At 44.7% G+C, this 13,547-nt stretch overlaps 2 protein-coding genes across 2 annotated transcripts in view; both read left to right on the plus strand.

Annotated features, from left to right (window-relative positions):
• The window catches only part of LOC124186843 (regulating synaptic membrane exocytosis protein 1), a 1,552,625-nt gene that overhangs the window by 280,106 nt on the left and 1,258,972 nt on the right, over positions 1-13,547 (plus strand). The window lies entirely within an intron of this gene.
• On the plus strand, positions 391-2,922 carry LOC124187023. Its single transcript, XM_046579267.1, has one exon. The coding sequence runs from the start codon at positions 391-393 to the stop codon at positions 2,920-2,922; it is 2,532 nt and encodes an 843-aa protein (XP_046435223.1).

Below are 13,547 nucleotides of genomic sequence, written 5' to 3' on the forward strand. Positions count from 1 at the left end.
TTAAATAAGACTAGACAGATATATACATTTTTGTTTTTTTGATAAAATTATAAACTCATTGTGCCAATAAATTAATTTGAATAAAATAAAGTCTTATTTAAACATAATTTTGACTGGATGTTATGGACCAGAGGATTTTAACGACGATTTAACCTCAAAAGTAAATATTTTGCAATTTTGTTTAGTTTATTATTTCTGAATTTGTAACTTACATGTATCATGTCTATTGTTTTATGCAACTTAATTTTAAAGTTTATGTACATCTGTTACAGCTTGCCTGATGAAGTTGGAAAATAAATAAAACCAACGAAACGTTGCAAATTTTGATAAATTGAATCTGATCAATTCTGTCCAAGTTCCCGAGAAAATTTATTATTCATTACATTCAACATGGATGAGAACCAAGATTTGGATTTTAGAAAACTGGGAGGTTTTTTCAGACGCATAAGACAAGATTTCGATATAAGTACATGTAAGATGGTTAAAGATTTAACCCGTTGCCATAAGAAACTAGCCAACATGAGGAATAGACGGAATTTCTTACTCAGATGTCGAGCCAACAACTTAATTCCTCTACATATTTTTAATAAGGTGGACTACATTTACACCGTCTGTTTAGATGATCACCCGTTTGGAAGAGAAGTTAGTCACGTATTGTTGAGTACTAGAACCAAGCTACTAAATCTAGAAATCAAGATTACCTTGTGGAAGATTGACAATTTACTACGTACGATAGATAACCTCAAAAGAAACGTGGAGTCCCGTTTTCCATTAGTTTTATGGATGCAAACTTTGAACAAGCTCCATAATTACTACGAGAGCAATTTTAAGAAAATAAAAAAACAAAACATCAAAAAGTTTGGGAAGCTACAAGACAAGATGACGGACAATGTAGAACAAAAAGTTGGAAACAGAATTTATAATTTCACTGATACAGTTTTACCATCAGAAGTCCAGAAGATCTTAGAGTTAGATTTTAACTATGGACTACCAACAACGAATATCAATCAACCGGTCGTTACAATTATTAAGGATCTGGAGGGATGTATCGACAAAGTGAAAGATGACGAGTTATCCAACGAGGGTTTGACGGAAGTGAAAAATAATCTGAGAGCAAGAGGTGTAAACATTGTGACAAATCACATTAAATATCAGCGTAGAAGTAACAGCAATCACAAGAAAAACTTCAACCTAGTTAAAAATATCAAAGTCACAAGAAATTTCTTTAAACAACATGAAGATCTCTTAGTAATGCGCTCAGATAAAGGTAATTCAACAGTGGTCATGTACAAAGAAGAATACCTCACAGAAATGAATAAGTTGGTTGGCGACCGTAAAACATATGAAAAGATCAAAAGAGATCCTACGTCAAAGCTACAAAACATAAGCAACCGCTTAATAAAGAAGCTTGTAGATATTGGTATCCTTGACAACATCCAAGGTAAGCTAATGCGAACTTACAGTGCATTGGCACCAAGAATTTATGGCTTAAGAAAAACCCACAAACCTGGGTGTAAACTTAGACCAGTGGTCAGTAGCATAGGATCACCAGGTTATGAGATCGCCAATTTTGTTCACAAGAGTCTGCTACCGTTCGTAATGAGTCTGAAATATAATGTGACAGACTCATTTCATTTTGTAGACCAAATCAAACTGAAAAAGGCAAACGAAGACCATGTTTTAATATCACTGGACGTAGTATCTCTTTTTACCAATGTTCATAACAGTTTAATAAGGAAAATCATCATTGAGCGGTGGGATGAAATCCAGAAATTTGTGCAATTGGACCAGACTACTCTACTAGAGCTTATTGATTTTTGTTACGACTCGGGATATTTCGTGTTTGATGGCAATTTTTACCTTCAGAAGGAAGGATGTGCGATGGGGAGTCCAGCAAGTCCTTCAATTGCCATCATTGCAGTAGATTATGTTGTTTCAATGGCGTTGACTCACCTTGACTTTGAAATTCCAATTATTAAGTCGTATGTTGATGATCTCTTCGCAGTAGTTCCAAAGGATAAAGTAGACATCATCTTAGATGTGTTTAATAGTGTTGACAAGGACATCCAGTTTACCTTGGAAGTTGAGAATAACGGGAAGTTGCCTTTTTTGGACATACTAATAGAAAGATCAGAAGATGGTGATCTTATAACTTCTTGGTTCAAGAAACCGTACAGCTCAGGAAGAATTTTGAATTTTAATTCCAATCATCCATTGAGCCAGAAATTGGGGGTTGCAAAAGGGTTTTTGAACAGAGCCATGCGCTTGAGTCATGTGAACAAGACCAAGGAAAGTATTCGCATGGTTAGAAAATTACTGTCATCTAACAATTATCCAAACAAGGTCATCAGCAAGTGTGAGAAAATTGTGTCCGAGAGGATTAAAAACAACATCAGGAGCAACAATGTCAACAAGAATTGGTCGTTTAGCAGATTTCCCTACATAAAAGGCTTGTCACCAAGACTGGGATCTTTATTCAGGCACACCAACTGCAAGTTGGTATTCTATAATGTATTCAAGGTTAAGGATCTATTTTCCCGGCCAAAAGACAAAGTGAAGAAAGAAGATAGATCTGGCCTAGTATACAGGATTCCGTGCTCGTGTGGGAAATGGTACGTTGGACAAACCAGGCAAAAATTAAAAGCCAGAGTGAGACAACACAAACTTGACTGCAGACCTGAGAAGTTCACAAAAAACAACAAAACAGCATTAGCGGAACATCACTTTGTTGAAGATGGTCATAACTTTCAGTTCGATGATGTGGAGATTTTAGATCTGGAGAAAAATTACATAAAGAGAAACCTAAGTGAAATGATTTTTATTAAGGCGATGAATTGTGTCAATTTTAGATCCGACACGCAAAATCTTAGTACAATTTACAGTGACCTGATAAATGAGGTCAAGGATTTAGTGAAGTCATAGTAAATATTTTTATTTTACTTAGAGGTTGAACTTTCGCGCACAATATAAACAGTACTAGTCATGGACAACAGAGTCATGTTGACAATACAGATAATGCGACCTCCACACGTACTATCATACTGTGTGAGAGCAGTACAGTCTGTGATTTAAGAGTCACTACGTTTGACATGTGTATTTGTCCACCATCATATTTGTCCATTTTATTTTATTCAAATTAATTTATTGGCACAATGAGTTTATAATTTTATCAAAAAAACAAAAATGTATATATCTGTCTAGTCTTATTTAAACATAATTTTGACTGGATGTTATGGACCAGAGGATTTTAACGACGATTTAACCTCAAAAGTAAATATTTTGCAATTTTGTTTAGTTTATTATTTCTGAATTTGTAACTTACATGTATCATGTCTATTGTTTTATGCAACTTAATTTTAAAGTTTATGTACATCTGTTACAGCTTGCCTGATGAAGTTGGAAAATAAATAAAACCAACGAAACGTTGCAAATTTTGATAAATTGAATCTGATCAATTCTGTCCAAGTTCCCGAGAAAATTTATTATTCACGACGCTGTATCTTTATCGGCCTGAAAGACGATCATTATTATAAATTATTGATCGGCTATCATAAAGTTGTTATTTTTTTATGTTATATGTGTACAAATGTTTGTTCAGTGAATTAATTTAAAGTCTGGTAGAGACCTTTTAGTTTAAAAATTAAAAATATATTGATTTGATAAAATGCTTCAAGATGAAAATTAGATATTACTGTTTTACAAAGACATTCGGAGATAATTATTTATTGATTTTTATTTTATTATGTACAAGAATCTATATTTATTATGTACACGTATAATGATGCTGATCTTGTTTAACAGCCGTAATTTTATAACCATTCGCCACCTTTCGCCTACGGAACTATTTGTTTCACGGCCAACGAGCTTGCCCAGACATGAGTAGAGAGGTGTAATAGAAGAGATTTATATTGCTTAGTTTATAATGTTAAACATTTTTGCGAATTTCATCACTATATTTAAGCCTCCATTTTCACAGAAAAGATCTAGCGTAACTATCCACGAGAATTTATTAAATTAATTATATTAAACAAATGTATAATATAAAAAAACAACTTCATGATAGCAGTTGAACAATTTATAACAGCGATCGTCTTTCAGGTCGATAAAAATGCAGCGTCGTAGCGTGCTGCATGCCGAACGCAACTTCATACGCTTGGCAGACGACCTTCGCGGTATCTTATTAGTGGCAGACTATTATTTTTGTGTTTGCTGATATAAAAAGAAGCATTTCAAACAATTTCATCCTTGCGGGCATAAATTTTTTTACTATTTTTTTGCGCCTACTTGCGTGGGTGGCAGACGAATTTTGTTGCGGAATTTAGGTGGCAGACGGAAATTTCTAAGCTTCTTATGTTTCAACTGGTACGTAAAATCAGTTTCGCGTATGCGGCTATAAATTTTTTTTGTCGATCTTTTGCTGCAATTGTAACCCTCCTGTAACCCCCTGTCGCGGGGGTGCGCTGGCAGACGTTCAGATTGATAATATACGTTACAAATATAACTCATACAAAATAAAATGAAGCTTGCGGAAATGGTGCAATGAAATCTGTCGTTAACTCCCGGACTATAGCACGTAGAAACGTTTATGGAGATGCACAAGAATAACAACGTTATACCTCAGGTGGTGGCCCCAGCACAGGGGAAATCCACCCTGGGTTCCGATCGGGTGAAAACCCCGGTGGCCCATGGCAGCGGCACGGATTCTGAGGGCCGCAAATTGTGCAAAAACCAGGTGACAACGACGGCAACGAAGACAGCGGACACGATAACTGGAACAGCGGACAGGACGACACTGGGACACCAACGACGAGACAGGACGGACAGCGTGTCGATCACGGGCAGCGGAGCGAGTTGCGCTTCCGCTGTATCCACGATCGGCACGAAGACACGAATCACGGACGATATCGACCTGACGGACCTATTGTTACTGATCAACAGCACGGCGACGAGGATGGCCGAGGCAGCGGCTATACAAAAAAACATTAATATGTCCGTTAAATTGGGCATCAAGACCATCCTCGAGGCTGCCGACGTTGCGCTCAACAGGCGCGCTTAAGCAGCCACGAAGGACCACAAGACGGACAACGAGACGACGGAGACGGACGTTGAGACTGAACAACGGACACAAAACACTCCGCGGACGAAACGGAAACGGGAGGCGACTGGAACCACTCCGGAATCCTCTCAGAATAGGGCAACGGTTGCGGAACCGGTCGCTGACTGGCAGACAGTGACGAGGACAAAAAAAAAAAAAAGAAACGGAAGACGCGGACGGACGGGACGAACGCGACAACGGACACGACGTCCGGGGCTGAGGGGCGCAGAGCGGCTCCCAAACACTGGGGGACGGCGGTGCTCGTTAAACCCGGAAACGACACGATGTACTCCGACATCGTGAGGAAGATACGGACCACGGTCGACCCTGCGAAGAGTCACGTTAAAGTGACGACTTTCAGAATGACGAAGAATGGTCTGTGTCTTCTGAAGATAGAGACAGACGCCAACGGACAGGACGACTTCCGACGCGTCCTGCAGGACGCAGTCGGCGACGCAGGCAACGTCAGGACCGGGGCCTTCAGGGTGCAACTGGAGATCATGGATCTTGAGTGTGTCAGGACCAGAAACGACGTAATACAGGCACTGCGACGAGAGACGGAACGAGACGCGGACTTTGGGGTCCACATCTTCGGCCCGAACCGGGCGGAGCAGTTTATGGCCGTATGCGTCCTCGAGTCGCAGGAAGCCAGAGCGCTGCTCGGCCGGGGACGGATCGGGATTGGATGGGTAGCTTGCCGCGTCCGACCACGACTGACGGTGACGAAATGCTATAGGTGCCTGGGATACGGGCACACGAAGGCAAAATGTAAAATGTAAACATACAGACCGGACGAAGTGCTACAGGAAATGTGGCGAGACAGGACATTACGCCACGGACTATAAGAACAGACCGGCCTGCCCACTGTGCACCGAGGCGGGACACGGCGATGCGGCGCATCTCGCGGGTTCCGGGAGGTGCGCGGTGTACCGGGTTGCGCTGGAGGAGTGCGAGAAGCAGGCCGGAAGACGGACAGAATAGTTCAGGGCAACCTGAACCGCAGTAGGACAGCAGACATGCTACTACCACAAATAGCAGACGAACACGACGCCGACATTCTGATCCTGTGCGAGCCGTACAGGGTGCGACAAACGCAGGATTGGATTACGAACGAGACCAAGACAGCGGCTATCTGGGTGAGGGGCGCTGCCCGAGCCCGGATAACCGCTCGTGGCGTCGGGGACGACTACGTCTGGGCTAGGGTGGGCGCTGTCACTTACGTCAGCGTCTACCTGACCCCAAACTGCGGCGCGGCGGAGTTTCGGGCGAGGGTTGCGCTCCTCGAGGACGGACTCAGGGACCTGCCCGGGGACCTCGTGGTCGTGGAGGACCTCAACGCGAGGGCGGTCGAGTGGGGCACGACGGTGACGAACAGACGCGGACGGCTGCTGCTGGAGATGGCCGCAAGGCTCGACCTAGTGGTGGCAAACACAGGAGACGTACCAACGTACAGACGGCCGGGATTTGGAGACTCCATCCCGGACGTAACGATGACGACGGACAGAACTCTGACACGGATAGGGCGGTGGCGGGTGCTCGAGGGCTACACGGCCAGCGACCATCAGTACATCGCCTTCGAAGTGGCAGGAGAGACAAGGACGACACGGACGAGGACCCAGCACCCCCCGCGGTAGAACGTAGACAAACTCGACGTACTGAAGTTCTCGGCGGAGCTGGCGGCAGCGCCGGCCCCAATTACCGACGTCCCCCCAGAGCTGACTGGCCGGCAAAGGGCGGAAAGACTAGCGGACGAGACGGCCAAACTGACGACGCGGCTGTGCGACAGCACAATGCCGAAACGACAGTACGGACGTAACAAACCACCACAATACTGGTGGACAGACGAGATTGCCGAGCTGCGGAAGAGTTGCCTGGCAAAACGACGACGGGTTACGGGGGCTGGAGGGAGATCCGAGACGGAAACCCTTAGGGCCGAGTACAAGACTGAACGGAAACGACTGACGTACGCCATCAGAGACAGCAAGACGCGATGCCGGAAGAAGCTCTGCGAGGAGGTGGACCGCGACCCCTGGGGTGCCGGTTACAAGATTGTGACCGGTAGGCTGGGGGCCCGGATCCCGCCAGAACTCAAGGATGCTGAAACCGCACGACGGATCGTCGACGGACTGTTCCCGACGCACCCGACGCGTACGGACGCGACAAACGACGTCGAGACGGCGGCGCCCCTCGTCTTCCCCGCCGAGGAGCTCGTCGGAGCGACCAAAGCAATGAAGAGGGGTAAGGCGCCAGGACCGGACGGGGTACCGGCGGAGGGTCTTCGGCCGATGGCGAGCCTGAGGCCGGAGATACTTTTCGACCTCTACAACACGTGCCTTACGACAGGGACATTCTGCGACCGGTGGAAGGTAGCGAGGTTGGTCCTTATCCCAAAGGGTAAGGGTGACCCCAGCACGCCGTCGGCCTACCGGCCGCTGAGCTTACTGGACACGACAGGGAAACTGTACAAATAGCTTCTGCGACCACGACTTACGGACGTTATACAGGACGGCAGGGGCCTCTCTGACCAGCAGTTCAGCTTCCGGAGGGGTCGATCAACGATCAGAGCGATCCAAGAGGTGGTTGACTTCTTTCGGTCGACAGACAGACATTGCCATGCTGCGCGACCCGTCGCGCTGCTGGTGACACTTGACGTTAAGAACGCCTTCAACTCGGCCAGGTGGGTGGATATCCTAGGGTCGCTGAGAGGCGACTTTAGGGTCCCGCCTTACTTGCTCCGGGTTGTTGAAGACTACCTTCGGAACAGACGACTGACGTACGAAACGACCGAAGGCCAAGTGACGCGACAGATCACCGCGGGGGTTGCTCAAGGTTCCATACTAGGACCTGACTTTTGGAACGCGATGTATGACAGCCCGCTCAGACTGGAGCTCCCACTCGGCGTTCGCCTGGTCGCTTACGCTCACGACGTGGCGGCAGTGATAGTCGAGCGAACCCTAGATCTGGCACAATACGCACTGAACCAGACAATGAGACGAGTCGGACGGTGGATGACTGACCACGGACTGCAACTTGCGACGGAAAAGACAGAACTGGTGCTTCTTACGGGGAGACGAATAATGACTACATTACGCATGACGGTCGGAACGGACGAGATCGAGACCAGAGGGGAAGTCAAGTACCTGGGGTGACCCTGGATACGAAGATGACCTTCTGGCCTCACATACGACGAACGGCTCAGAAGGCGGCTGAAAGGATAGCATCCCTTAGTTGCCTGATGGCAAACACGAACGGACCAAGACCAGGGAAACGGAGACTTTTGATGTCGACGGTGAACTCGATCCTCCTCTACGGTGCGGAGATCTGGGCAGACTCCCTGAAGACTGAGAAGTACTGTCACGCAATGACGACGGTACAGAGACGAAGCACGTTGAGGATCGCTTGTTCCTATCGGACGGTCTCAGCACAGGCCGTTCTGGTGGTGGCAGGCGTGATTCCCATGGACCTTCTTGCGTTCGAGCGCAAGAGGGTCTACGGAAGAGACGCGGACGTGACCCGATGGGACGCGGCAACGACGGAAAGAGACGCGACGATACAGAAGTGGCAGGAACGGTGGACGGAAGAAACAACGGAAAACTGGACGAGACGACTCATTGAGGACCTGAGACCGTAGATCCAGAGGGGGTTTGGGGATGTGAATTTTTACGTCACCCAGCTTCTGACGGGCCACGGTTATTTTAGACGGTACCTACACAACTTAAACCGAGTACGGTCGCCCAACTGTACGTACTGCGGACACGAACGAGACGACGCGGAATACACGTTCTTTGAATGTGACCGCTGGACAGAACTGCGACAGAGACTGAGACAATTACACGACGTAAGAACGCGGACGGCTGCCTGACGTAACGTAACTGACGGACTGCCTGCACGGGACGGCCGGACGGACAGACACACACCGACAGAGCTCCCAGCTAGAAGTAATATTACCATAGTTCCTGGCTGGGAGCGTTGCACAGGAGGTGGCGGTTTAGTGGGTAGGCCACCCTGGAGTCCTACATCTGCGCCAGCCTGTATGACTGGCGCGAATCCGTAACTTGGATTCCGCAACTCCTCGAAAAAAAAAAAAAAAAAATGATGATGATGATGATGATGATGATAATGATGATGATGATGATGATGATGATGATGATGATGATGATGATGATGATGATGATGGTGATGATAATAATGATAATAATAATGACAATTTGCAATTTTGCCATACGATTAATACACATTTTATTTTTTGGAGAACTTTTTTTCATTTTCCGAAAACTTTTTTTCGTTTTCTGAAAACTTTTTTCATTTTCCGAAAACTTTTTTTCGTTTTCCGAAATTTTTTTTCAATTGCTGAAAACTTTTCTCGTGGTAAACGAATAAATATGAATAATTGCTTGATATATTGGTAATGAGTAAATAAACAATTGTGGAGTATATGAATTCGCATTTTGAAACTTCAAATCCATCAAATATCGTATTGATTGTGAAACGTTTCCGCCCGATGGTAGATGGTTCCAGGCGTCAAACATCAAATATTTACATCAATTCTATGTCTACAGTTCATCCTATAGCTATTGGGGGGCTGGGAAAACCCCCAAGGTACGTTGTCGGTCTGTCTAGGTATCAATTGCCGCTTGTCATCCTGCTGACTCAGAGCCAATTTTTTCTGTACAATCGTGCTTTCTTTATGTTTTTTGCTGCGTATTAAACACCGTGGAAGAGTCAACTCTTGGTGAGCTGTCAGACAGCGCTTATAATCATCAAACGTCATGCTATTTATCAATGAATTTCTTACACCCTCGGCGCGCTCACTCACTTTCACGCCACTGTCATATTTTTTCCCACCCTCACCCATCGTAGTAAATGTGTACAGCTTTGCTCGCAGTCCCACAAACTCTGTCATTATTTTACCATTATTTTCATCCTTCAATACCCCTAGTTGTGTTTTGTTTTCAAGGGAAATACCATACACATTGTCGGGCGGATAGTTAGAGGTATCAAACATTGTATCTACATTATGTTTGATGATATCGTAGGTATTAGGCACATTGAATTGATGAATAAGGCTGTCTGTGTCGGTATACATCAATTTAGCTTGTTTATTCGAGAAGTTGGTTTTAATATGATTATAGTGGAAATCGTAGAGAAAGATTTTTGACAGATATAGAACTGATGCGCCGACGTAGATAGGTTTGGCGAAGTGAACTTTGACACGATTCATTTCAATGATAACGATATTAGTGCCAAATACGGTGCAGCTGTGAAAGTTTGCTCGGGCAATAAGCGTTCTCGCACCACTTTTTCCCTCCCATTTTGTGATCAATTCAACATCTTTATGATTTCGCACATTCTCCATAGTCTTGCCGAACACCGCGTTATTCATGAGTTTGTAAAAGTTTTTCTCAAATTCATTCCTAGACCGCTTAAGCATGTCTGTATCGAGCGTGATGTAAGGCTCGAGCCATGGAGATTGTGCAAACTTCAAATCTCTGTGCACTTTCGTTACTTTTGATCCTAAACTCAGACACTGTTTCAAATTTCTACACTGCAATATATGCTTCGTTTTGGGGTGAAGGGTGGTCGCGAGTTTGGCATTTTTACTACCTGGAGGAGTAAAATGTTCGGGACAGAGAGGTAAGTCTTTGTGATCCTCGTGGAGTTCTACAGGGTAGTCCAAATCCACCTCCAGAAAGTAACCGATCGGCGAATCGTCCGGATGGCTTGTTATATCGATCTGCTGATACTCCCACTTGAACGAACCGATTGGTAAATGCACGCTCATAGCTGCACCGTACAGGTTATTTACGTCAAAATGCGTGAGATACGATTCCGCTTTGTTTGGATCAAACTCTGTTCCCATGAATCTATCATTGGCCCGAGCGTGTCGATTAAAACATTGTGCTACGCCGCCTCGAATGGCTCTTTCAATAAATAACACCATTTCAGGGGTGTCTAAAAGTTGCAAATTTACGTAAGTATGCTTGAGCATCGCGTCAAAAGCAAGTCCCGGTGCAGTGTAGTAGTGCAACGGATCTAAATCGTATGTTTTGAAGCAGCTAGCGCGGAAATTCTCGAAAATATCGGCAAGTAAAAGAGCATCGGTCTTCAAATATGAATCTGAATAGTCCCCCAATGATTCTAAATGGAATTCCTTCCAAACAGTTTTCGCGTGCTCGTAATCGGTGTCTCAAATATTTGCATCGCAGAGGTGCGAGTAGAAATGCTTCTTTGCAGGTAATCGCGGTTCATCGAGTTTCCCCCAACAATCGACGTATTCATAGGGAAAAACTCCTTTGCGGGTCATCAAACTGAACTGAGTCGGGTTATTATAAAATTTGCGTGTTATGCGTTTATCGATATCGATCAAATGTGTGGAAAGTTTATCGATGCTGCTAGCCATAAATCGAAACGAATCGATGAATCTCAAGTGCATCATTGTTCCATCGACGCTTTTCGTAAAGGATATATATTTTTCCTCATTTATGGGTAGCAGTGTAATTTTACCGGGAAAATTTGACGCGAGGGATTTTATTGAAAAGTGAGAATCGTAACCAGACAAATTGTGGAAAACTATAGGAATTGTGTGCGACTCTCTGGAATTCAAATTACACCGATTATGAGCAGGACCACGATATTTACCCGTGAAGTGACAGTGATCGTAACACTTTCTCTCCTCAGGGGTGAACGGTTTTTCACAAATATAACAATTCTTCGCGCGCATGTGAAGATTTCGTTGCACTTGGATGAGAGCCTTCATTGGAATTATGTTTTTGATGCGTGACTCTACTTGAATTAATAAATCCGTAAGCTGTTTCATGAACCAATTCATGCAATCGACACCGCGTTTACCGTGAAACTCCGATAAAGTCTCATCGTACGCGCAATGTACATAGTACGCTACACTGTGCGGGATATGCTTTTGAATTTAACAAGTCTTGCGAGTTTCAACTTCATCTACAGGTTCAAGGAATAATATATATTCGAGATCGGCGTATACGACAAATGGAACGGTGCCTTTGTTTTGAAAATTGGAAAATACTAAATATTTACACTTAGGAAATTCCATGCGTACTTTATTTAGCATAATATAATCTTGTCGATGATTGTCGTAGGCATGTTTCACGCTAAAGTGGCACAAACAATTGTCACATAACAACAGCTGGCCATCATGATCAGACAATTGTTTGCTCACCAATCGGGAAAGATCTTCAATCCAAGCAAAGTGGAACCTCGGTGCAAACTCACCAGTCATATCGTCTTCCGGATTACTCTCAACCATTAGAAGATGAATCGTGTCAATCTTTACGCTATGCAATTTTTTACTCAAATAAATTGGCACGATGACGCTTTCATTTGATTTTGCATGATGCAAAAAAGTTTGAGATTCTATACCATATACATTGTTGCGCAAATTGTTCAATCTCTTAAGCTTTTTCACGTCATGTAGAGTAGCAGGGAATTTGATACCTGTAGAGTCCAACTCGGAAATATACCAACGATAGTTGTGAGTCCTAGCGGTGTTGATCTTGACCGGGTGGAGGGCTGGTCTGACGGACCAGAGAAGACATCTTTTGTCCTCGTTCCTCACGTTTACCACCGCTCTCTTCCGTTGAATGTCTTAGGGCAGCTCGATGAATGTTGAAGCCCCCGCGGCGAGAGGCTGGTAGCGATTGATGTTTACAGCGATGTTAAGGATCTCAATCATATTCCAGCCGGAATCGCATTGCTCGAAATCTTCCACCTTTGACTGCAGATCACCCCGTGCACGTATAAACCAACCATTTATATCGCTCGATGGGAGAAAAATCGCCACGTTGGAGGTGTTGAAACTCTCAACTTCGGTGGAGATCTCTTTGTGCTTGACATTTTCGAATTAGCACGATAATATGAGGTTAACCTTCAAATTTTCCTCCTCGCACAGTACCAGCTCCAACTTCTCGGTGACGACGCGCTGCACATTGTCCAGAAAGGCGACCAAATTTTTATGACGGAGATTTGTGACAACCTCCGTTCTGATTCGGCTGGCAAAAGCACTATCCACGTCGTCCCATAGTACACCCGCAGGAGTACCGATATTTTCGCCCGTCACTGCTACGCACTGCTGCAACTGCTTGATCTTCGTCACCTAAGATTGCAGGAGTGTGATCATATGTAAGATCCGTATTTTCGCACCAACGGTTGTTCCTCGTTGCATGGAAATATCGCGCAGAACCTGGATATTCGCAATTCCAATATCAGTCCAATGTTTGATGACTGCGTCATTCTCTTCTCCGGGTGGTTGCTCTCTTAGCAAATTGTACGTCTCCTCCATCTGCTCTGCAAGTCCCATATACGCTTTGACTGTCATGACTCTGACGTTGATATAAGCTGAACTTTGTATAACTTTTTTGACTTGCACGTATCGTGTAAGACTGACGAGTCTGCGTCGGATGCGTTGAGCTTATATGTATAT

This window comes from Neodiprion fabricii, chromosome 7, assembly GCF_021155785.1.
Source record: "Neodiprion fabricii isolate iyNeoFabr1 chromosome 7, iyNeoFabr1.1, whole genome shotgun sequence".
Classification (NCBI taxonomy): domain Eukaryota; kingdom Metazoa; phylum Arthropoda; class Insecta; order Hymenoptera; family Diprionidae; genus Neodiprion; species Neodiprion fabricii.

Coding starts and splice junctions, on each gene's coding strand:
- LOC124187023 (XM_046579267.1), top strand. CDS start 391: ATGGATGAGAACCAAGATTTGGATTTTAGAAAACTGGGAGGTTTTTTC.